We start from the raw sequence: 23,234 nt of genomic DNA on the forward strand, positions 1-23,234 counted from the left end.
CTGGAAAATAAGCTTTACCTGTTGTAATTTCTAATTGATATAAAGTATATAGAAACAGAAGTCGTACTCAAATGCAATAAATTGTGTTTCTAAGCAAATCCAGGTTTGTTAACTTTCTCCAGATTTATCAGTTATTTTACGCTCAAAATAAACATAAAATTCACATATTTTTGGGAAAATTTTAAGGTGGCGCTAACTTCCGTTTGGCTGGAAAATGTCCCAATTCTCAGTATGCGACGAACTGATGCTAAGGTTGTTTTATAGTCATTTTTTAATTTTCTTCGAAAGCCATTAAAATATCAACATTGATCATAAAATCTTGCACATTTTTTCAATAGCCATTTCTTACAACTTTCATTTTCATAAGAACATGGTAGATTATATGAAAAACTACTCCATCAATCAATTTGGAATTGTTAGATTATATTTATAGCCTTTTTAACATTAATCTTATGAGCAATAACATTTGTGCTATTCCTACAACTTGAGGAAAAATAACTAAACATTTATCTTGGTTGTAACATTTAGAGAAACTTGAAGCACTAGTCAAAGTATGTTTTGTTGGGTTGTGCCAAATCTGAAATCTCCTACTTTAAAAGTTTGCTCTCTTGAACGTTTAAGCTTAGGATTAATTCTTTTATAATATTGGTTACACTGAGAGATGTTTTCTTTCAGGATTTTAACCACTGTGTCATATAAAATGAGTTCAGTTATCAATATTTTTATTTTATTTTTTTACTGAATTATTTGTTCTGATAGTAGAAGCATAATACTGGAACAGGATTAATTTGATATGTAGCTCAGTTAGCGCCACCTTAAGCTACCCAGACGGCAATATTTTGAAGGTTTTTAGTACATTAATATGTTTGATAAATATCAGTCTTTGTAAATTTCAAATATATACTAACGAGTTATTTGTAAGTTCCTGAAAACTAATTGAACAATTTTGTTGGTATTTGACAATGATGTGTGCAGTACAACCGATGTGGAACAGTCTTCAAAGGTGTTTAGCCCTTCACGTAGACACCGGGAGGAGCTACGAGACCGATGGGTGCCTGTAAATGGTCCTCTACCTTGGGTTTGGGCACGTAAGGGTTCTTCAAAGGATCCAAGTTCAGACTGAAATTAAATGTAAACAATAATATTAAAAGCAATATACACAAGTTTTTCCTTTAAACATTAGCATACCTGTGAACCTAGGTCACAGAGAGAGCCCATGCGACAGTCTACATAGTGATTGCAACTCTCAAATCTACAGGATGTAACAAACATTAGGCAATGATTCCTGGAATCAAAAGAATAAAAAACATCCCAATGAATAGGTGTTCCACAATACGTTCGTAGTAAGGTACAGACGTTGCATATGGCCACCATCATACTGACGTTTTTCTTGGCCGTTTTGTTACCGTCTCTGTTTTCTTCTCTCTGCTGGTATCTGAGTTCAGTCACCTTTGAGTAATCCTCCACTCGATATGATGGCTTGCCCTAACGCAGTTAAGGGGCAATATCTTTATGTATAGATATCAGCAAAGCTAAACGGTGACTATGGGCAGACTTGGCACACATATGAGTTAATACTATCTGGAGATAATGAGTGATACACACCTAGCACCCCTAGAGGGTGAAACGTAAAAATCATCAAAAATGACATACATTAGTGCTGAACCCATGGTTACTGGGTCGCTGAGATGAACACTGACACTCCGGATGACATTTAAGTTAAAGTTCAGCCACCATCGCTATCACTATCACTATAACTATCAGCCATATTCAATTGTTTTTATGATGGGGCCTCTTTAGGTCCGAAGCAAGGTAGGTTTTCATGAGGTCTCTCCATCTGGGACGGTCTTGAGTGATGTTCTGCCAATTGATCCCAGTAATCTTCCAGATGTCTTTAACCCATCTCTCCGGTGGTCTTCCCTTAGGTCTCAGATGTTCTTTCGGACTCCACTCAAACACAAGCTTTGTCCACCTCCGAGCAACATGGCCTGCCACGGTCATTTTAGGGTAAACACCCTTTCTAAAATGTCACTGACCTTTGTGACTGACCTGATGTAATCTGCTCTCTTCCTGTCTTTCTTCGTGAAGCCTAGCATAAACCATTCCATAGCTCTTTGGGTTGTTCTGAGTTTTTGCTTAACAAACTTGCTCAACGTCCAGGTGGGTTGGCATGTTGGATTTGAAGATTGAAGAATTTCTTCCATAGGCTTGCCATCCTAGTTTGAAGCGTCAGAAGATCTCCGGTGTTAAGTCCCCTTTCATGTTTACAAGCTGCCCAAGATAGACATACTCACTGACCTGTTGTAAGATGGAGTTCCCCACATGCAGTTTTCCTGCAGGGGCCCATTTGTTGAGCATTACTTTGGTTTTAGAAAGGTTCATGGAAGGTCCCACTTTTTGACAGGCTGAGACAAGATCTTGTATTAGAGTTTGTAGTTCATCGATGTCAGCTAAAAGTGTAATGTCGTCTGCAAACCTTAAATTATTCAGCCTTTTCCCAATGATTTTTATTACTGTACTTTGCCAGTTGATTTTTGACATGGCCATTTCTAATACTGCTGAGAACAGCTTGGGGGGTGAGAAAATGTCCAAAATGACAGAAAAGCACGGGCTGCTATCTCTAATTACGTCATAACACACGTCGGCAGTATGAAAAACACTGTGGTGCAGTTGTCGCTAAACGTCAACGGGGCTTTGGTGCAAGGTGCGGTGTGCTATTGTCCGAGCATCCCGATGACTGAACGGACCAGCGTATATGACCTTCTTGAAGGACATGTGCCACCTCCCCATGAGATTCATGCCTGATGGGGTTTCAGCTCACTTCAGTTTACAAGTATGCCAGGATTTGGATAATATTTCCCCACCATGGTGAATCGGTCATCAGAGTCCAATGCGTTGGCCTGTCTGGTCTCCTTACCTTAATCCATTGGATTTTTACCTGTGGGACACATGAAAAGTGTGGCGTACGCTACTCCGGTTGACATCAGTGTCCTGGAACCATGCGTCAATAACGCATGTGTAGCTGTTCGACGTGACCCAAATATCTTCGAGTGGCTTCAGCATGATGGAAACTTTGAGCATCACGTGTGATGTGGCCAATCTACGTCCTGTAACTCCCTCGCGTGGAACTCAGTAAGAACTCATTTTAGGAGATGTCTTTATAGGAATATTTGGACACAAATATGTCTTATGGCTGGGAGCCATCTCAAAATGAGTGTAACGTGACAAAATGTATGACGGAAGTGTAAACATAGCAACAGTGCAGACTGTGATGTAAAATATTGTTTCCTAGCAACGTGCAGGCTGTGATGTAAGATATTGTTACCTAGCAACCGTGCAGGCTGTGATGTAAAATATTGTTACCTAGCAACCGTGCAGGCTGTGATGTAAAATATTGTTTCCTAGCAACGTGCAGGCTGTGATGTAAGGTATTCTTATCTAGCAACTGTGCAGACTGTGATGTAAAATATTGTTTCCTAGCAACCATGCAGGCTGTGATGTAAGGTATTCTTATCTAGCAACCGTGCAGGCTGTGATGTAAGATATTGTTTCCTAGCAACCATGCAGGCTGTGATGCAAGGTATTCTTATCTAGCAACCGTGCAGGCTGTGATGTAAGATATTGTTTCCTAGCAACCATGCAGGCTGTGATGTAAGGTATTCTTATCTAGCAACCATGCAGGCTGTGATGTAAGATATTGTTATCTAGCAACCGTGCAGGCTGTGATGTAAGATATTGTTACCTAGCAACCGTGCAGGCTGTGATGTAAGGTATTCTTATCTAGCAACCATGCAGGCTGTGATGTAAGATATTGTTATCTAGCAACCGTGCAGGCTGTGATGTAAGATATTGTTTCCTAGCAACCATGCAGGCTGTGATGTAAGATATTGTTATCTAGCAACCGTGCAGGTTGTGATGTAAGATATTGTTTCCTAGCAACCGTGCAGTTTGTGATGCAAGGTATTGTTACCTGCCAACTGTGCAGGCTGTGAGGTAAAGTATTGTTACCTAGCAAGCGTGCAGGCTGTGATGTAAGGTATTCTTATCTAGCAACCATGCAGGCTGTGATGTAAAGTATTGTTACCTAGCAACCGTGCAGGCTGTGATGTAAAGTATTGTTACCTAGCAACCGTACAGGCTGTAATGTAAAGTATTGTTACCTAGCAACGTGCAGGCTGTGAGTAAAGTATTGTTACCTAGCAACTGTACAGGCTGTGATGTAAAGTATTGTTACCTAGCAACCATGCAGGCTGTGATGTAAGGTATTCTTATCTAGCAACCATGCAGGCTGTGATGTAAAGTATTGTTACCTAGCAACCGTGCAGGCTGTGATGTAAAGTATTGTTACCTAGCAACCGTGCAGGTTGTGATGTAAGGTATTGTTACCTAGCAACTGTACAGGCTGTGATGTAAAGTATTGTTACCTAGCAACCATGCAGGCTGTGATGTAAAGTATTGTTACCTAGCAACCGTGCAGGCTGTGATGTAAAGTATTGTTACCTAGCAACCGTACAGGCTGTGATGTAAAGTATTGTTATCTAGCAACTGTACAGGCTGTGATGTAAAGTATTGTTACCTAGAAACCATGCAGGCTGTGATGTAAAGTATTGTTACCTAGCAACCGTGCAGGCTGCGATGTAAAGTATTGTTATCTAGCAACCGTGCAGGCTGTGATGTAAAGTATTGTTACCTAGCAACCGTGCAGGCTGTGATGTAAAGTATTGTTACCTAGCAACTGTACAGGCTGTGATGTAAGATATTGTTTCCTAGCAACCGTGCAGGCTGTGATGTAAAGTATTGTTTCCTAGCAGCCGTGCAGGCAGTGATGTAAAGTATTGTTACCTAGCAACCGTGCAGGCTGTGATGTAAAGTATTGTTACCTAGCAACCGTGCAGGTTGTGATGTAAGGTATTGTTACCTAGCAACTGTACAGGCTGTGATGTAAAGTATTGTTACCTAGCAACCATGCAGGCTGTGATGTAAAGTATTGTTACCTAGCAACCGTGCAGGCTGTGATGTAAAGTATTGTTACCTAGCAACCGTACAGGCTGTGATGTAAAGTATTGTTATCTAGCAACTGTACAGGCTGTGATGTAAAGTATTGTTACCTAGCAACCATGCAGGCTGTGATGTAAAGTATTGTTACCTAGCAACCGTGCAGGCTGCGATGTAAAGTATTGTTATCTAGCAACCGTGCAGGCTGTGATGTAAAGTATTGTTACCTAGCAACGTGCAGGCTGTGATGTAAAGTATTGTTACATAGCTACGGTGCAGGTTGTGATGTAAAGTATTGTTACCTAGCAACGTGCAGGCTGTGATGTAAAGTATTGTTACCTAGCAACCGTACAGGCTGTGATGTAAAGTATTGTTACCTAGCAACCGTGCAGGCTGTGATGTAAAGTATTGTTACCTAGCAACCGTGCAGGCTGTGATGTAAAGTATTGTTACCTAGCAACCGTGCAGGCTGTGATGTAAAGTATTGTTTCCTAGCAGCCGTGCAGGCTGTGATGTAAAGTATTGTTACCTAGCAACCGTGCAGGCTGTGATGTAAGTATTGTTACCTAGCAATGTGCAGGCTGTGATGTAAGGTATTGTTACCTAGCAACGTGCAGGCTGTGATGTAAAGTATTGTTACCTAGCAACAGTGCAGGCTGTGATGTAAAGTATTGTTACATAGCAACCGTGCAGGTTGTCTTATGTTTGGTTGCCATCTGAAATAAGCAGCCGTTGATAGTTGGCTATGACCAGGACACATATTTCTGTTCATTTGATTTTCACAAAAAGGAAAAGTGTTTTCTTTTCTAGTGTTTTAATCTCAGGAATCTCACCCTACCTCTGATGTTTAAATACACCCTCTACATTTCAATTTAAACACAAGAACAAGTTCATAATTATGTTTTTCTATAGCACTAGTAACACGTGCCAACTTCAGATTGGAACAATTTTAAATCTCCAAAACAATATCTCCTTGTATATGGCATTAATCGTTCTCCTCCTGATGTATGTGATTTCTGTCTGTTTGCTCGCTCATTGCTACCCATGTGATATTTAAACCATGCCTGCGCTTCACAGCACTGGCGATAACTTTTAAACAATTCAGGGAAATCACATGCTGTTAAAGGGTATTTTTATCTTGTTAAAATTATTGAGGTGAATTTACAATTTCTTGCAAAAAGAATCTTAAAATGTGGTTTCTAATTTAAAGGTTGATTTTTACTACAAACTATAATGTAACATCATCATCTAATTTTAAATGTTTCCTACAGGAATTGCAGGGTGCCAAAAAAACAAAGACTCCCATACAAATTTTGGATAGACATTATTCTGGTGTCAGAAACATCTAGAATATACAATTACAATTACACTGAGTCACATTACATACATTTTGACCAAAATTTTGCTACGTCAAGTGCATTCTGTGAGCCTTGAAAGAGGAGGATGGACACAGTGAACATTGAAGCACATGATCTTGTTAGCATCGATGTAACACCATCTCTCTTAGGTAAGGTCGCTTTGGATCTGCCCACACCGGATCTGAACCTATTCAAGGATTTCCACATTGTCCAAGTCTCTTTGTATTCAGGTGGTAAGCATTCAGCTGTCCAGCGACGTTGGGAGACTTTGTTTTTCATAGCTTTATTATTGCTTTTCTGGTTGATTAGTAGCCAAGATATTCAAGATATTTGTTCCTGGACTTCAGTCTCTGATCTGGGGATACATTACTATATACTGGATGAGCACTTCCTTCTTCAGCATGAACCTATTCATTTTAGAAGTTGAAAAATTGAAGAAAATGTAGAAACAAGTTTTTTTTTTAAGATCCATATCTGTGGTTCCGAAAACTGGAAATTGAGCCATTTAGTGCGGTAATTGCAATAGTGGTGGCAAAGGCTTTTGGAAGTTCGAACTGGTTAGAGAAGTCTGCAGAAAGTTTCTGGGAACTTCTTCATAAAGTTTTTCATGCTCAACAATTCTACACGTACTTGTGGTATTTCACTGACAGCTTAAGCAGTGTGAGCCAAGAAAGCACTTCTATTTGACTTCCTTCACTAAAATTGTTATTGCTCAGCTCCCTTTTATCGCACATGAATGTTTAATATAGCTAAACCTTCCTCGACAGCCACTCTAAACAGTGGTGCAAACTGCATCACAATCTGTTGAGTGGTTCTCAAGATCAGCCCGCACAAAACAGGGCAGAAATCTACAGGGCACCTAATTTTATGTGTAAAAACAAATTTGATGAAGATGTCTCACTTGATGAAACATGCCATTTTGTCGTTTTGTTAAGTCTTGTGTGTTTGTCAATAACTATTTACTGTGTTGGACCAATTTAAAACACATCAATAATAATTACCTGTAGAGTGATGGGGCATCAGCACAGTTCACGTTGTACCACCAGTCGCAAGCGAATTCGGCCTGGTTGAAGAGGGTACCGTTGGTGCAGAGGAAGGAGGCACCTTGGTGGCCTTCCCGACCATCGTGGCACACGTGGTACGCCTGGAACATGAACACCATTCACTAGAAGAACATTTAACAACTATAACTGTGTGCATACAGTTCAAATTTTCTCCTCGTTCTTATCTCAGATTAGGTTTATGAAAGAATGTGCCGTTCACTGTCTGTCTGTCTGTCTGTCTGTCTGTCTGTCTGTCTGTCTGTCTGTCTGTCTGTCTGTCTGTCTGTCTGTCTGTCTGTCTGTCTGTCTGTCTGTCTGTCTGTCTGTCTGTCTGTCTGTCTGTCTGTCTGTCTGAACATCAATGCAAAATGGCTTGACAGAATTTCTTATAATCCGGTATTTCAGTTTAAGAATGTTTGCACAGATTTACTACTCTGTATATTAGCTTACACTGGTGTACTAATTTTTCCATTAATATCAGCTGTATCAAAAAATGGTACGTTATATAAGTTATGTAACTAGTGCCCAGATGTTTAGGCAGTAACAGGTTTGTCGTCTGGCCCGCTCTTCTGTACTGTAGCAAGAGTAACATAACATCCAGGGGTTCTGACAGGATGGGCCCCTAATATTTATGCAAATCTCATAGCAGAACTGTTCCTCGCTTCAATAAGTTTGCATTTCATCCAGTTTTTAAGCTTAGTAATTCAAAACTAGGGTTGTATTTAATGTATCTGCTAAAGCTTCTAACAATATTTCATTGAATAATATGTTAATAGTTGGAGTATATTCTAAGATTTAGAATGCATACCTTTGCCTTCGCTGCAGATATTGCTCCAATGTATTAGATGATAGGAAAGTTCAGCAGATTAACTGGAGGGAATCACGTAGGGACCCACCCTGACACTGTAACATATGGTACAGCAGCAGCACCCTTCCTCTACCTGCAGCAACTTGCTGAAGATGAAGAATCGACGTTCCCCAGAGCAGCACAAGTTGTTCACAAAGATTTTTATGTTGATGACCTAGTAAGCGGCTGTGATGATATCCAGCATGCTCTTCAATTGCAGTCTGAAATTATTTATTTACTAGAGAGTAGGGGATTTCACCTCAAGAAATGATGTGCAAACCACCCAGCATTACTCGAAGCAGTTTCAGAAGAGGACAGGGAAACCCAGCTCTTGACGAAGGCACTAGAGTGAAATCTTTAGGCCTATTATGGCATCCAGCAACTGTTAATTTTCTCATTTGTGTCAATCTGTATTCAGACAGTCCCTATCATGCTGATATTCATGTAATATATGAAAGGTCTTACCTGTCATTGCATCAATATTTGATCCACTTGGGTTATTCAGTCCTTTGGGAATTTCTTACAAGATTGTTATGCAGAAACTTTGGCTAGTCAGTCTGAACTAGAATGACAGACTCCCATCTCAATTAGTCAAAGAATGGGAAGAACTTCACTTTCAGCCACAGGCAGTAAGAGCGGTTAGTCACATGTAAGGGAACCCTGTTCATGTACAAATTCATGGTTTTTCTGATGCTTCAGAATGAGCTTATGGAGCTTGCCTTTATGTACGGTCTGTCGACAAAAGGGGACAGATTTGCGTCAGATTATTATGTTCTAAATCCAGAGTAGCACCAGTGAAGAAACGGACACTACCAAGACTTGAACTGTGTGCAGCCCGACTACTCCACAAGACCCTTCCAGTTTTGTCTCTCCCAGTCAGGAAGCTGTACGTGTGGACGGACTCCACCATTGTCTTAGCCTGGAACGCATCTCCTGTTACACGCTGGAAAACATTTGGGGCCAACAAAGTCTCTTCAATTCAAGAATAGTCTCATAAGGCAGAATGGAGACATGTTCCTACCAGTTGCAATCCAGCAGATTTAATATCCAGAGGTGTTGCTCCAGGGCAACTACGAGGTATGAACCTGTAGTGACACAGACCATCTTGGTTAACTGAGTCCACCGAATCATGGCCAGACACAATCTCGTCCCACGCAGAAGAGAACTACCTGACTCATGAAGTACACATCCTGTAGTCATGTTGATAGGTACCAATTGGGATGAATTTATGCTGAAGAACTTGTCACTGTCCCAACTGAATTGAGTTACTTCATATTGTTGTGACTCATTCATAATAGTGCCAATCCTCAAGACAAGAGGTTTGGGATATTAAGTGCACAAGAGCTGCAGATGGCCTTGCACTCCTGTATAAAAACTGTACAATAAGTGTGTTATGCTCAAGGGATAGTTCAACTCAACTCTAAATCCTGCATCTCAAGGAAGAGTAAAATTGCAGATTTACATCCTTTCTTAGAAGATAAGGAAATTCTGAGGGTAGAAGGAAGACCTGAAAATTCAAATCTACCTTATGATATCCTTCCTCCGCAACATACTCTCACAAACCTTGTTGCGATGGCAGAACACATTAGGCTTAGGCTTTTGCATCCGGGTGCTCAATTAGTAACTGCATCATTAAGAGAAAGATTCTGGATTCCCACGGCCAGGGCAGTTTTCAAAGAGTCATCCATAAATATCTAACCTGTTTTAGATTCAAGGCGACAACAGCTGAACAGCTGATGGGACAGCTCTCTTAATGTAGGAGCTGATTATGCTGGTCCTTTCTTCAATTTAAGATGTTACCAAAATTTATTAGGATCAACCTATTCAATACAATAGAATTTACAAAGTTAGGACTTACATCCTATTAAACTAAAATTCTATTGTATTGAATAGGTTGATCCTAATAAATTTTGGTAATATCTTAAATTGATGTACATTTCAATACGGTCCAAATATGAAATTTGTAACATGTAATTGTAACATGGTCCTTTCTTCGTCGAGAGGGGAAACGTAAGATTCAAACAGACAGTGAAGAGTTACATTGTATTGTTCATCTGTCTTGCTCAAAAGCTTTTCACCTGGAGGTGGTGAGTGACCTCTCTTGGCAGCCCTGTGGAGATTCATAGCTCGATGTGCAAAATGCTCCATCATCTATGGTGATAATGGCACTAACTTCATTGAAATCAACAGAAGAATGCAGCATCTGCGAACTATTCCTTTCAACCAGTTTTTGTGAAGATATAAGGTTTTAATTTGCAATAGAAGGCAGCTCTCCACACTTCGACGAACTTTGAGAAGCAGGTGTCAAGTCCATGAAATACCATTTGAGAAGAGTTGCGGGTAATGCGCTACTGACATACGAGGAGCTGGGTACCTTACTGCACAGATAGATGCACGTCTTAATTCTCACCCCTCATCTGCTTTATCCAGTGACCCTAATGACCTTACTTATTTATCATCTGCTCACTTCCTAATTGGTGCCCCCCTTACAACCATTCCTGAGCCTGACATTATTGACCTGCCCATCAACAGATTGTCTCGATGCAGCATATCCAGGCAATGCAGCAGCAGTTGTGGAAGAAGTGGTCTGCCGAGTACCTGAATTCACTGCAGCACAGGAAGAAATGGACCTGTCCCAAGGAGAACCTAGCTACTGGAACAGTTGTTCTTCTGAAGGAAGACAACCTTCCTCCTCTTTCTTGGAATTAGGCTGTGGTGGAGACTGTCCATCCTGGAAGGTATGGACTCGCACGAGTGACTACCATCAGAACAAACAATGATATTTTAAAACGACCTGTTAAGAAGTTAATTCCATTACCTGTTGAACACTCAAGAGAATCATTGTGGCTAATGCTGTAATGTGTGTGTTTCATGTGAATATTTGTTTCTTTGTTCACTTCAGAGTGTATAATTATGGTGTTGTGTTTGTGACTTGAACTGAGAACTCAACAGTGTGTGTGTGAATAGTTTGTTTCTTCTTAAATTCATACTGCATAATAATGGATGAGGACAAGGTCAAACTATTTAATACCTTCTGCTAATTGTGGTGTAAATATTTTTGTTGCTTATGTTTATATGAATGTTTTGTTGAATGATAAATCATTTTGGTTACTGAACCTGAACTCTGTGTGTCAGTGGCTGTGTGGTGCTTGAATTGAATTGAATTGAATTGAACTATCATGAGGGCATGTCAGGCAATTTAATTCTGTTGAATCATGGTGTTTCAAGGGTGGGAAGCATGTTCTGGATTAGATAAGGGGCTTCATTCATTCCATCCGTGGCCCGGTCACTGACTGGAAAACAGGCTGTGGATTTTCATTTTCATTCTTCATAATCTGATCTTTCCTACTTTTAAGGACACCACTCAAACTTATTCATCTACTAATGTCACTCCATGCCATCTGTCCACTGACAGCTTGGAACATATCACTTTAGTCGAGCAGGTCCTTGAGGAATTCCCCTCTTAATTATTACAGGGTCAGATAAAGCTTCGCCTAATCTAATTCTCAAAATCTATTTTCTAGAAACATTTATTACTCACTCAGTCACTCTTTTGTTAAGTCCAATTGCACTCATTTTTGCCAGTAGTCTCCCATGATCCACCCTATGAAATGCTTTAGACAGGTCAATTGCGATACAGTCCATTTGACCTCCTGAATCCAGGAAATCTGGTATATCTTGCTGGAATCCTATAAGCTGAGCTTCAGTGGAATAACCTTCCCTAAACCTGAACTGCCTTCTGTTGAACCAATTATTAATTTCACAAACATGCCTGATATAATCAGAAACATTGCTTTCCCAAAGCTTACATACAATGCATGTCAAACTTACTGGCCTGTAATTTTCAGCTTTATGTCTATCACCCTTGCCTTTATACACAAAGGCTACTGGAGCAACTCCCCATTAATTTGGTACAGCTGCTTCATGCAAACAATAATCAAACAAGTACTTCAGATATGGTACTATATCACAACCCACTGTCTTAAGTATATCCCCAGAAATCATCAATTCCTGCTGCTTTTCTAATTTTCAACTTTTGTATCTTATTGTAAATAAATAGGTGTTATAATAGGTACAAGGGTGCTCCCAAAAATAAGGCCTCCTATTTTTTTATAAATACAGAACTCTGTTCTTGTGACTGTTGGTCACAATATTGTGAAGAGTGTTTCCCGCGCTCGCATATAAACATGTGCACGCCGCGCTGAGGCACTCAGTCTTGGCTTGGCAGCCGTTGAGAATGGAGCTCCCATTAGATGTTACCACCAAGTGCGAAGTGCACACTGTTATTCAGTTTTCAACAAGAAAGGTACTGAACCAATTGAAAAAATTGACAGAAATAATACCATATAAATGGTCCATTGTTGTTTTCCAGCTAACTCATTCATGGTTGCTAGTGTTTCGCCCCAGTTGGTACTTAGCACACCCACCAAGACGCATGGCTAGTGCATACCGTGGAGGCCACTGCGTAGGCTACTTGAAACCACCGGCACTATGAGAGACTTTGTTACATTTTCAAAAATTGATGCCTGCCTGGCCATCAGATTATATAGATGTTGATTCCCATGGGGAACCCTATGGGTACTCTGGTATTCCCATAGGTTCCCTATGGGAATCAACATCTATATCAATGGACGGAAGTGTATGGTGAGTCATGCATGGATGTCAAAAATGTTCGTAAGTGGTGTAGAGAGGTTGCAGCCAGTCGGACTGAAATTCACGACGAACAAATAAAGGAGCGGGAGACCGTCAATTTCCACTGAGACAGTCGTGAATCATGCGTGAAGATCGGCGGATCACCCTGGATCCTGAGATGAGGTTCACAACTTCCTGATGTTACTCTCTAGAGAGTAATAAATAAGTTACAAGATTGTGAGCAACTGCAATGTGACCTCGATAATGTTGTGGGATGGACAGCAGGCAGTGGTATGTTGATAAACGGGGTTAAAGGTCAGGTTGTGAGTTTCACAAATAGGAAAAGTCCTCTCAGTTTTAATTACTGCGTTGATGGGGTGAAAATTCCTTTTGGGGATCATTGTAAGTATCTAGGTGTTAATATAAGGAAAGATCTTCATTGGGGTAATCACGTAAATGGGATTGTTAATAAAGGGTACAGATCTCTGCACATGGTTATGAGGGTGTTTAGGAGTTGTAGTAAGGATGTAAAGGAGAGGGCATATAAGTCTCTGGTAAGACCCCAACTAGAGTATGGTTCCAGTGTATGGGACCCTCACCAGGATTACCTGATTCAAGAACTGGAAATAATCCAAAGAAAAGCAGCTCAATTTGTTCTGGGTGATTTCTGACAAAAGACTAGCATTAGAAAAATGTTGCAAAGTTTGGGCTGGGAAGAATTCAGAGAAAGAAGGAGAGCTGCTCGACTAAGTGGTATGTTCCGAGCCGTCAGCGTAGAGATGGTGTGGAATGACATTAGTAGGCGAATAAGTTTGAGTGGCGTTTATAAAAGTAGGAAAGATGAAGTTTGAAACATGCTAATATAGCATGGTTTCTTAGATGATGTTACCTATGTCTCAAAGAATAGGTATCCGACTGTTCCGTGTATCTATGTATTTCCACTTTCTGTCGATAGAGGGCATCCCCCTCTGCCGCAAGCATGAAGGATTATTTTTCGGCGAGACCTTTTAATATCTACTCCTAGTAGTGTTTGTTACTAACTTGTATTGCTTGAGGTGAATAACTTTTCTAGTTCAGGGTAATGTCTTTCGCCCTTCCTGACCGGGGTCCACGCCTAGTTTTCTCTTTCGATCCTCGTATTTAACTATGTGCGTACGTTAGTTAGAGGGTGGGTGTGGCTCAAGTTGGAATTCAAGAGGACAAACTGGGGCAAATATTCATTTATAGGAAGGGGAGTTAGGGATTGGAATAACTTACCAAGGGAGATGTTCAATAAATTTCGAATTTCTTTGAAATCATTTAGGAAAAGGCTAGGAAAACAACAGATAGGGAATCTGCCACCTAGGCAACTGCCCTAAATGCAGATCGATTGATTGATTGATTGATTGATTGATTGATTGATTGATTGATTGATTGATTGATTGATTGATTGATTGATTGATTGATTGATTGATTGATTGATTGATTGATTGATTGATTGATTGATTGATTGATTGATTGATTGATTGATCGATCAGCATGGCGGCGAGCTGGTATGACATGGGCATGCAAAAACTCTCACAGCGTCTACAAAAATTCAAGTAGAAAGTGATTCAAGTGATTATGTAGAAAAATACTTAAATATTCAAGATGTAAAATGATGTAAACCATGGTAGAAATAAACAGATCTATGTATTTAGAAAAAAAATAGGAGACCTTACTTTTGGGATTACTTTCATAAATTTTAATACTTCTTTAGTATTAGCCTCCTCCTCTATCTGGACATTATACTTGTAACCAACAATTTTACATACTGCTAACTGAATACTTCTGCCTTTTTAAGATCCTTGCATACACACTCCCCTTGTTCATTAATTATTCCTGGAATGTCCTTCTTGGAACATGTTTCTGCCTTAAAGTACCTATACATACCCTTCCAATTTACACTAAAATTTGTATGACTGCCAATTATGCTTGTCATCATGTTATCCTTAGCTGACTTCTTTGCTAGATCCACAGCTATTTCTAACTCTATTTCTTTCCAACCTGCACCTCATTCTTAGACTCTTTACTTCTCTGTTATAATAAAGTGGGTCTTTACCATTTCTTACGACCTTTAAAGGTACGTACCTGTTTTCACATTCCTCAACAATTGCTTTAAACCCATCCCAAAGTCTCTTTACATTTTTATTTCCCGTTTTCCACCGATCATAGTTACTTCTTAAAAACTCGCTCATGCCTGCTTTATCAGCTATATGGTACTGACTAATAGTCCTACTTTTAAGACCTTTCTTTCTATCATATTTATTTTTAACTACTACAAAAACAGCTTCCTGATCATTAATACCATGTATTACTTTGGCTTCTCTGTAGAGTTCATCCAGTTTTACCAGCAGGTCTGTACACTCCAAGGACATCAAGTTGCCTTACACCTAGAATTTCATGTTTGTTATCTTTAATTTTTTGGTAGCTTACAATTCAAAGAAAGGCCATCCCTAAAGGACATGCAGACTAAGAATAAAGTAACACATTAACTGAGGAAACTTCTCACCCTGCGCTACTGACTACCGAGACAGGGAAAGGAATGTCCCATCCCATCCCTTTCTTGAAATAGCCAGGCAGTATGCTTGCATAAAATAAGTGACCTACCTGGGGGGAGGTACTGGGGTAAAAAGCCCCTCCCCCAATGGAATTTTTACAAGAAGAAAATAAACAGAAATAACAATAAACATTGAGAGACAGAACCCACAGGGCTGTTGAATCTACTTTCTAGGAAGCCTAGAAAGTTGGATTTTAGATTGTAAACTGAGCACCGTTCTCTGTAAAACTGTTCACCTTGGTCATATTGTTGTTGTTCTGTATTTTAATGTAGTGTACTGTAATCTGAATATCAACATAATTCACTTGTATCAGTGACCTTATAATTACAAGTCTTGCCTGTGCGCACCAGGCACAAGTACCTTCATTGTGTTCTATATCACTTTGTAACTATAAACCCCCCCCACCATTCCTGTTATTTCATTATCTGTTGGTTAAAAAATTGCTATATGTCCAACTCACAGGCAAAATAAATTTTGTTGGAGTGTTTCAAATTTATACTTAATTTCAAATGTATATGCTGAATATTCTATTATGTTTAGAATATGCATTGAATCCAATGTTTCTTCTTTTTCCTACTGCTTTTACCACACCTGTGGGGTTGCGGGTGCGAACTGCGTTACACATGCGGATTTGGCCTTGTTTTACGGCCGGATGCCCTTCCTGACGCAAACTCAATAATGAGGGATGAAGTGAAATGGTGTATGGCTTTTAGTGCCGGGAGTGTCCAAGGACAAGTTTGACTCCGTAGGCGACCTGCGCGTCGTGATGAGGATGAAATGACTACACGTACGCCCAGTCCCCGTGCCAGCGAAATTAACCAATTATGGTTAAAATTCCCGACCCCGCCGGGAATCGAACCCGGGACCCTGTGACCAAAGGCCAGCACGCTAACCATTTAGACATGGAGTCGGATGTAATCACTATTGCATGTTTCTGTGGTGGTTGGTAGTGTAGTATGAAGAGGGGGGTGTTGGGATGGACACAAACACCCAGTCCCCGTGCTAGGAATAGAACCCCGGACCCTCTGAACCTTAGGGCAGTACGCTGAGCATTCAGCCAATGAGTCGGACGTGCAATAAATCCAATAAACCCACAAAATATGCATTTATATATGTGCATATGCATTTTCAAAAATTCGGTCACTAATAATATATCCAAGCGAATAACGTGCGGTAAACACAACATCCGTTGCGTGGGATCGTGTGTTTTCGTTCACCTAGATTCCATCTTGCATTCGGGAGATATTGGGTTCGAATCCCATTGTTGGCAGCCCTGCATGTGGTTTTCCATGCCACCACACAAATGCTGCGGTTGTGCCTTCTGTAAGGCCACGGCCGTTTCCTTCCCACTCCTAGCCTTTCTCTGTCCCATCGCCGCCAGAAGACCTAGCTGTGTCGGTGCGACGTAAAGCAAATTGAAAAAAGAAATCGTTTGTGAATACGAGTTTGCGTATTAGTTCTGTAGCAAGAATTATACACAACGAGACGTAATAAAGCGCAGTGTTCAAACAACGATATGTCCATGTTCGGCGCTCTAAGAGTGAAGTAATAATAATCAGTGCCTTCCGAAAACAAAACTGAAACATGCAAGGGAAGCGAAAGCTTCACAAGAAGAGTAAGAGAAAGAAAGTGTCATTAACTGTAGGGAAATTGAGGACTTCCTAAACGGCACAAACTTAGCACTGTCGGGACTGGACAAAGTGAGGAGCAATGTCGTAACCCAAGCTGTCAGTCCTTGAAAGAGGCACAGAGCTTCTTCTATAGTACAGCATCGGGGACAGTCCCGTCTATTGACAGGCGGCATTGAACATGGTGTGATCGTGACATTTACGATATTAAGTAACTTCAACTCTGTGGGGCGTGGTCCCTTGGTGAGAGTGATCCAGAGGTCGATGTCCGCTTGCTAAAGAACTAGGACAGTCATGAATTGCCAAAGGCCTTCGACATTATTGCAAACACTGAACAGAAACCTGTACAGACAAAGAAGAGAGGACCAAGGTACGCTCCTTGCGGTACCACACACCACCATATCAACTTTTAGTTCTGTGGTAAACAGACAGTAAATAGTATTTTCCTACTCCGACATTGATTTAAACATAGATTACTTTTCACCATCCTGTTCCCAACATATCGGGTTCGAACCCTGCTGAGATTTGTGTCATTCGAGTGTGATTAAATGTAACAATTACGCATCTTTAGCTTTCAGTACGAAAGAGAATTATTGGGTGACAAAATTAAGTTATTTATTTATTTATTTATTTATTTATTTATTTATGTATTTATTTATTTATTTATTTATTTATTTATTTATTTATTTATTTATTTATTTATTTATTTATTTATTTATTTATTTATTTATTTATTTATTTATTTACACTCTAGACTGTTATGCCTTTCAGCGCTCAGTCTGTAAGGCTGTGAACCTCTAGAATCATCTTATTGGTAATAAATTCTATGGCCTCGTTTACTTCGACCCTAGAATCTACAAATCACTTAAAACTAAGTCGAACCATCGGCGCCTTGGTCACCTTCTTTTCATCTTACTCTGTATAACCGTGTCCATTATTCTTCTGGGTAACCTAGCCTCCTCAATTTGCGTCATATGGCTGCACCAATGAAGTCCATTGATACGCACAGAGCTTCATCCATCCAATGTATTTGAAAATGAATATCCACAGCCTGTTTCCAGTCATTCGACAGGGCCGGGAATGAATGAAGCCCAATCTAGCGGCAATTATGCCGGATGCGGAAGCCTGTCGCACTCCTCTGCAGCAATGATTAATGACTGACAGATGAAATGAAATATTGGAGAATGTCGCTGGAATTAATCATGAGAGAGAAACCCGGACTATCCGGGTGAAAACCTATGCCGCCTCAGCTTTGTTTAGCACAAATATCACATGGAGTGATCGGGATTTGAACCACGGAACCCAGGGGTGAGAGGCCGGGTGAGGTGCCTCCTAAGCCACGGAGACTATCCATTTATTTATTTATTTATTTATTTATTTATTTATTTATTTATTTATTTATTTATTTATCTTTCCCTTCGACCTTGGGATTATCTTCTTTTTACGCCGCTTTTCTCAAACCCTAATGGAATTACATAATATGTCATCTTGGCCCTGTTTTACGGGTGGATGCTCTGTGGAGAGGGATGTATTCACTGCCGCGTGTTGGTAGTGTGATACGTACAAGACAAACACAAAAACCCATAGAGTCCGGGATCGCCTGAAGCGAATATCACATCGCTGACCAAGGAGTTAGACGACCACTTCGGCATAATTTCACTAACATAAGTACATGGGCCGCATTACAAGGGAATATTCCTAGATTCTCAATGAAGCAAGAACGAGAAACACGGCCAGATCTTGACCAATATCTCGGGACAGTAATAACTTTCGCCTCAAGTCGCGTGGTGCAATAAGTCATGAAGTGAAAGGTTCTCCAAGCACATTATGCATTTACTTAGAAACTGTGAGGAAAGCAATTCTTTCCGAGCTTTCGTGAATTGTTGTTTTAGACCAGGATTCGTCTATGTTTTCTTATTAGCCGCCTGTATGATGTTGTTTTAAGGTGCGTCCACACCAAGATGTTTTCGTCAACTTCGTTAATGAACACGGTTAACCAACAATGTTTTTGAACATGTTTTACTGTTAATAAACAAAATAGTGTCTTCGTCAAATTTTCGGTCACGTTTATAAACAAAATATTTTAAACTTTGGTGAATGAAACATTTCATTAACTTTCGGGTTTCCGTTAACATTTGGGTTCGCACATAGTAGCGGCGATTGGGGATTAAAAGTGCTGGGGAAAAAAATATACGGACAACAAACAGTACCCTGGTTTGTGGGATATAGCGGGTCGGGGTGGCGGGATATATAAATCAAAACTGAATAAACAAGCTACAAAATGGTAAGTTATTGATGCTCTCTCAGCGAATTTCGACAGAGGGGTAAAGGTTGAGAGTTTACCAATTTAAGTGCGGTAAGAATATTTTTTAAAGATTTTGGTTCAATACTACACAACAAAACTTTCACCAAAGGAACAATATTACGCAATAGACGTGGTATCTATCACATTCACGATCGCACAGTTTACATATGCATCCGAATTCAGGTTCATGAAATGTTTTTGTTCTGCAAAGCTTAAAGTGAAAACCATGAACAGCCAATCTAATCACAATATGTCTTAATTCGTAGTTCGCTTCCATCCATCCCCGCGTTGTCATAGCATCCGTTGCATGGAATTCTAACCAAAAGTCTTCTCTTTTCTGCTTCAGTTCCGAAAGTAGTCGATCGTAATTTGTCGTGGATGGTAATGACATCTTGAAGCGTAGCTCTACAAACAGGAAAAATTCCCTCGTCACAACATATATAAGTCGAGATAGTGTATATTTCGAAAGCCCCGGAGCTCTCTTTAAGTATGCAGCTTTGACTTTCTCTATTCGTCGTAGACTATGAATGTTTAGGTATTCCCAGACGAGTTGTAGACCACAGGTGATTATAGGCACAACTTCAATATTGAAGAGCTGTACCGCTGCTTTAACTGTCATCTTACGTAGATCTTTGATTTCGTTTACTACTTTAAATGCTGAGATTTTCCTATTCTCTATGTGTTTTGTGAAAACATCACCTCTAGTTTGGAATATGACTCCCAGATATTTGAAGTGACTAACTCTTGTTAGTTCTCTACCATTGTAATGGACTCTGAAAATCATGTAGACAGTCTTTTGGTCATTTATGCTGAAATTTCATGTGCCCATTGCTGCCAAAAGTTCAAAAAACTCTTTCGGGTCCTCCAGTCGTTCTGCAGCAAGAACCATATCATCTGCATATACATACCGGTACAACTTTACACCATCTTTGATACACCGTGTCACATCCGAGGTGATTATTGTGAACAGAAGAGGACTTAGCGGATCTCCTTGTAGTACACCATTGCTCTGTGCTATTGCATCTGATATTGATATGTTATCCTGTATAACACTGTAATGTTGGAGAGAATGTATTTAATTATAACCGTCAAGTAGTGACTCTTACCAATTTTAACTGTTCCAGCTTTGCCAGGAGTATGTTCCTATTGAGCATATCGAAAGCTTTAGAAAAGTCAACAAAGATTACGTGGAGCTTCCCGCCTGCTACTCTTAGTGCATTCCCAATATCTTGTTGCAAACATTCCACTGCTTGCAGAGTAGATCTACCTCTTCTGAAGCCAAACTGTTGCTCTGGTATATATTGATCCACAAGTGTTGTTAGCATATCAGTGAGAATTTTGGTCATTACCTTGAAAAGAGTGCATTCGAGAGCAATACCTCTGTACGCGTCTGGATTTCCCATGTCCATTTTGCCCTTGTATATGATTTTGATGTAGGATCTTCTCCAACTATCTGGTATTCTACCTCTCCTAAGACATTCGTTCATCAAATAAGACCATGTTTCCCTTAAAACTGGAGTCACCGTTTTTAAATGTTAGTTGTAAATCTGATCAGGTCCACACGCCTTTCCATTACCCATGCTGTGTATAACGTCTTCAGTATTCATTACTGTTATAGGAAAAACTCAGTTACATCTTCTGATTGTGTCTGTAGTTGTCGAGTATATTTAACCTGAAGTACTTGACACATATGCTTTTCCCAGGTTTCTGTTGGTATGTCCCTGCGAAATTTTGGTTTTCTTGTATTCAGTATGCCTTTGAAATGTGGTTGCACAGAAGAATGCTTAGAATACCCTGGACAGATATGATAACAAACGATGAAGTCCTAAGGAGAGCTAGGACGAAGCAAGAACTAATAAGAACTATAAAAGTTCGCAAAATAGCTTATCTAGGCCACATATTAAGGGGAAACAAATATGGCCTCAAAACTCATTCTCTAGGGTAAAATAGAGGGCAAACGGCGAGTTGGCAGACCAGAGATAACATGGTTACACAACATCAAGCAGTGGACCGGTATTGAGACAACTGAGAGACTCTTCCGACTGACAGAAGACAGAAAAACTTTCTCCAGAGTAATCGCCGACGTCTGGGCAACCGGATATGGCACTTGAAGAAGAAGGGTTCAGTATTTTATAAGAATGTCGTTCAGCTGCTTCTGTCTTCTTAATATCTAGCATTTCTTGGTACTCTTTCTTCTTTTGTTTTATTAGCTGCTTATAGAGCCTACGAGAAAGTGCGTATATTTGAAGGTTTTCTGGAGACGGATAATTTAGGGTAATGTGTAATTTATTCAGTGTTTCTTTCCTAGCAACGTAGCAGTCTGAGTTGAACCAGGGCTTTGCTTTCCGTTTGTATGGATCTGTATACTATATAGCCTTCTGCATCTGGCGGTTTAATTCTAGAACAGCTTCGTCCACTATACCGTCTCTGATCAGTTCCTGTACTATGTCTAAATTCTCTTCTTGTATTTTGGCAGAATCAAGTATCCTTGTGGGGTAGATTGCTGGCATTTCCTTTTTGCCATCTTGCCATGAAAGATTAAAGTTTGTTACTACTGGCAAATGTTTTCTAATAGCAATAGGGGTGACCTGTTGGTGTGTTGGATGGATGTTTTGCATCAGCACATGCAAACAAGTCTCCACTACTTGTTGTGGTGCTATATAAATCGATTAGCCGGGATGAACGACACTTTGTGCGTATTTCCGCTAATAATTTTGTTGATAATTAAAGAAAATAAAGAAAAGAATTAGCTTCTCCCCCTCGCCCCGCTCTAATCGCCGCTACCTACTGTTCGCACATGCGCGAAGACGCAATTAGAGGATGCAAATCCGTAGCGCAGAATTCGCTGCTTTCTCATTTCTTCTAAAAATTGACTATAAAATCGCACACGAGAGTTCTAATATACCGGTACCGTATTTTTAATTCTTTACTTTATTCTTTTAGCTACGTTGTAATGTAGTTTCATTTTAGCTTCGCTCCTCGCTGAATAACCTAGCTTTCCACAATCAGTTGAATATCATTACAATAATACTATCGTATCTAGGTTAAATGAAGATTGTCTTTATTTCGTATCTTTACCAATTCCTTAAGGTTGTTTTATAAAGCTCCACACACCTCAGGTACAATAACTGAAACTGCTTGTTTTGGTGCTGTAGACGAATATATAAGGAGTCGTCAGTTGCTAGGAATTCTTAAGTCATTAATAGAGGCGGCTTTACGATAATCTGTATCATTTCTTGCAATTTCAGGTCCAATTACTCTCAACAAGAACTGAAAGTCATGTGGGGATATTGTCAAGAATATTTTGAAAGCCTGCTGCATCATGAATTGAAAGTTCAGACATACCGTACAGTAAGTGTTCTCTTCAAACTTAATTCTAAACGCCTTTCCAACATTGGCACACGTTGCATTTACGCTTGTGTCTAATTGTGATCATTAAGATAATGAAAGTTGCAGCTGTATAAGTATTTTGTTCCTTCTGACCCTTTGCATCGTAACGTCATAAAGAGCGTTTTTGGTGTGGGGATTCTCTTGAAGAAGTTTGTTATCAAAAGTGTATTAACCGTATCGAGAAATGTTTTTATTAACATTGTGCATTAACTTTGGTGTGGACTAGCCATTAGTTGACATGCACTCCGATGTCGAGTCGCACTCGACATGACAATAACTTGTACTTTCAGCGCTCATGTTACAATATTGTAAAGCTATCTAACGGTCTCCGAGAGAACACCTTTCCCTGTTTACTATAGTTTACGAGAATTGTAATGACTTCGTAATGTCTGTTATTCTCGAATGTTTACAAAAATTTGAATATGGCTTCTGCTTCATGTTTACTCACGGATCTGAA

At 39.9% G+C, this 23,234-nt stretch overlaps 1 protein-coding gene across 1 annotated transcript in view; it reads right to left on the reverse strand.

Moving 5' to 3' along the window:
* Positions 1-1,007: 1,007 nt before the first annotated feature.
* Positions 1,008-23,234, reverse strand: part of LOC136884907 (uncharacterized) — a 61,357-nt gene continuing 39,130 nt past the window's right edge. The window contains exons 3-4 of the mRNA XM_068230058.1: positions 7,355-7,497; positions 1,008-1,119 (exon numbers count right to left, since the gene is read on the reverse strand). Coding sequence (XP_068086159.1) covers positions 1,008-1,119; positions 7,355-7,497 — 255 coding nt within the window. The remainder of the gene's footprint in view (positions 1,120-7,354; positions 7,498-23,234) is intronic.

The sequence above is a fragment of the Anabrus simplex genome, chromosome 13 (assembly GCF_040414725.1).
Source record: "Anabrus simplex isolate iqAnaSimp1 chromosome 13, ASM4041472v1, whole genome shotgun sequence".
NCBI classification, from domain to species: Eukaryota; Metazoa; Arthropoda; class Insecta; order Orthoptera; family Tettigoniidae; genus Anabrus; species Anabrus simplex.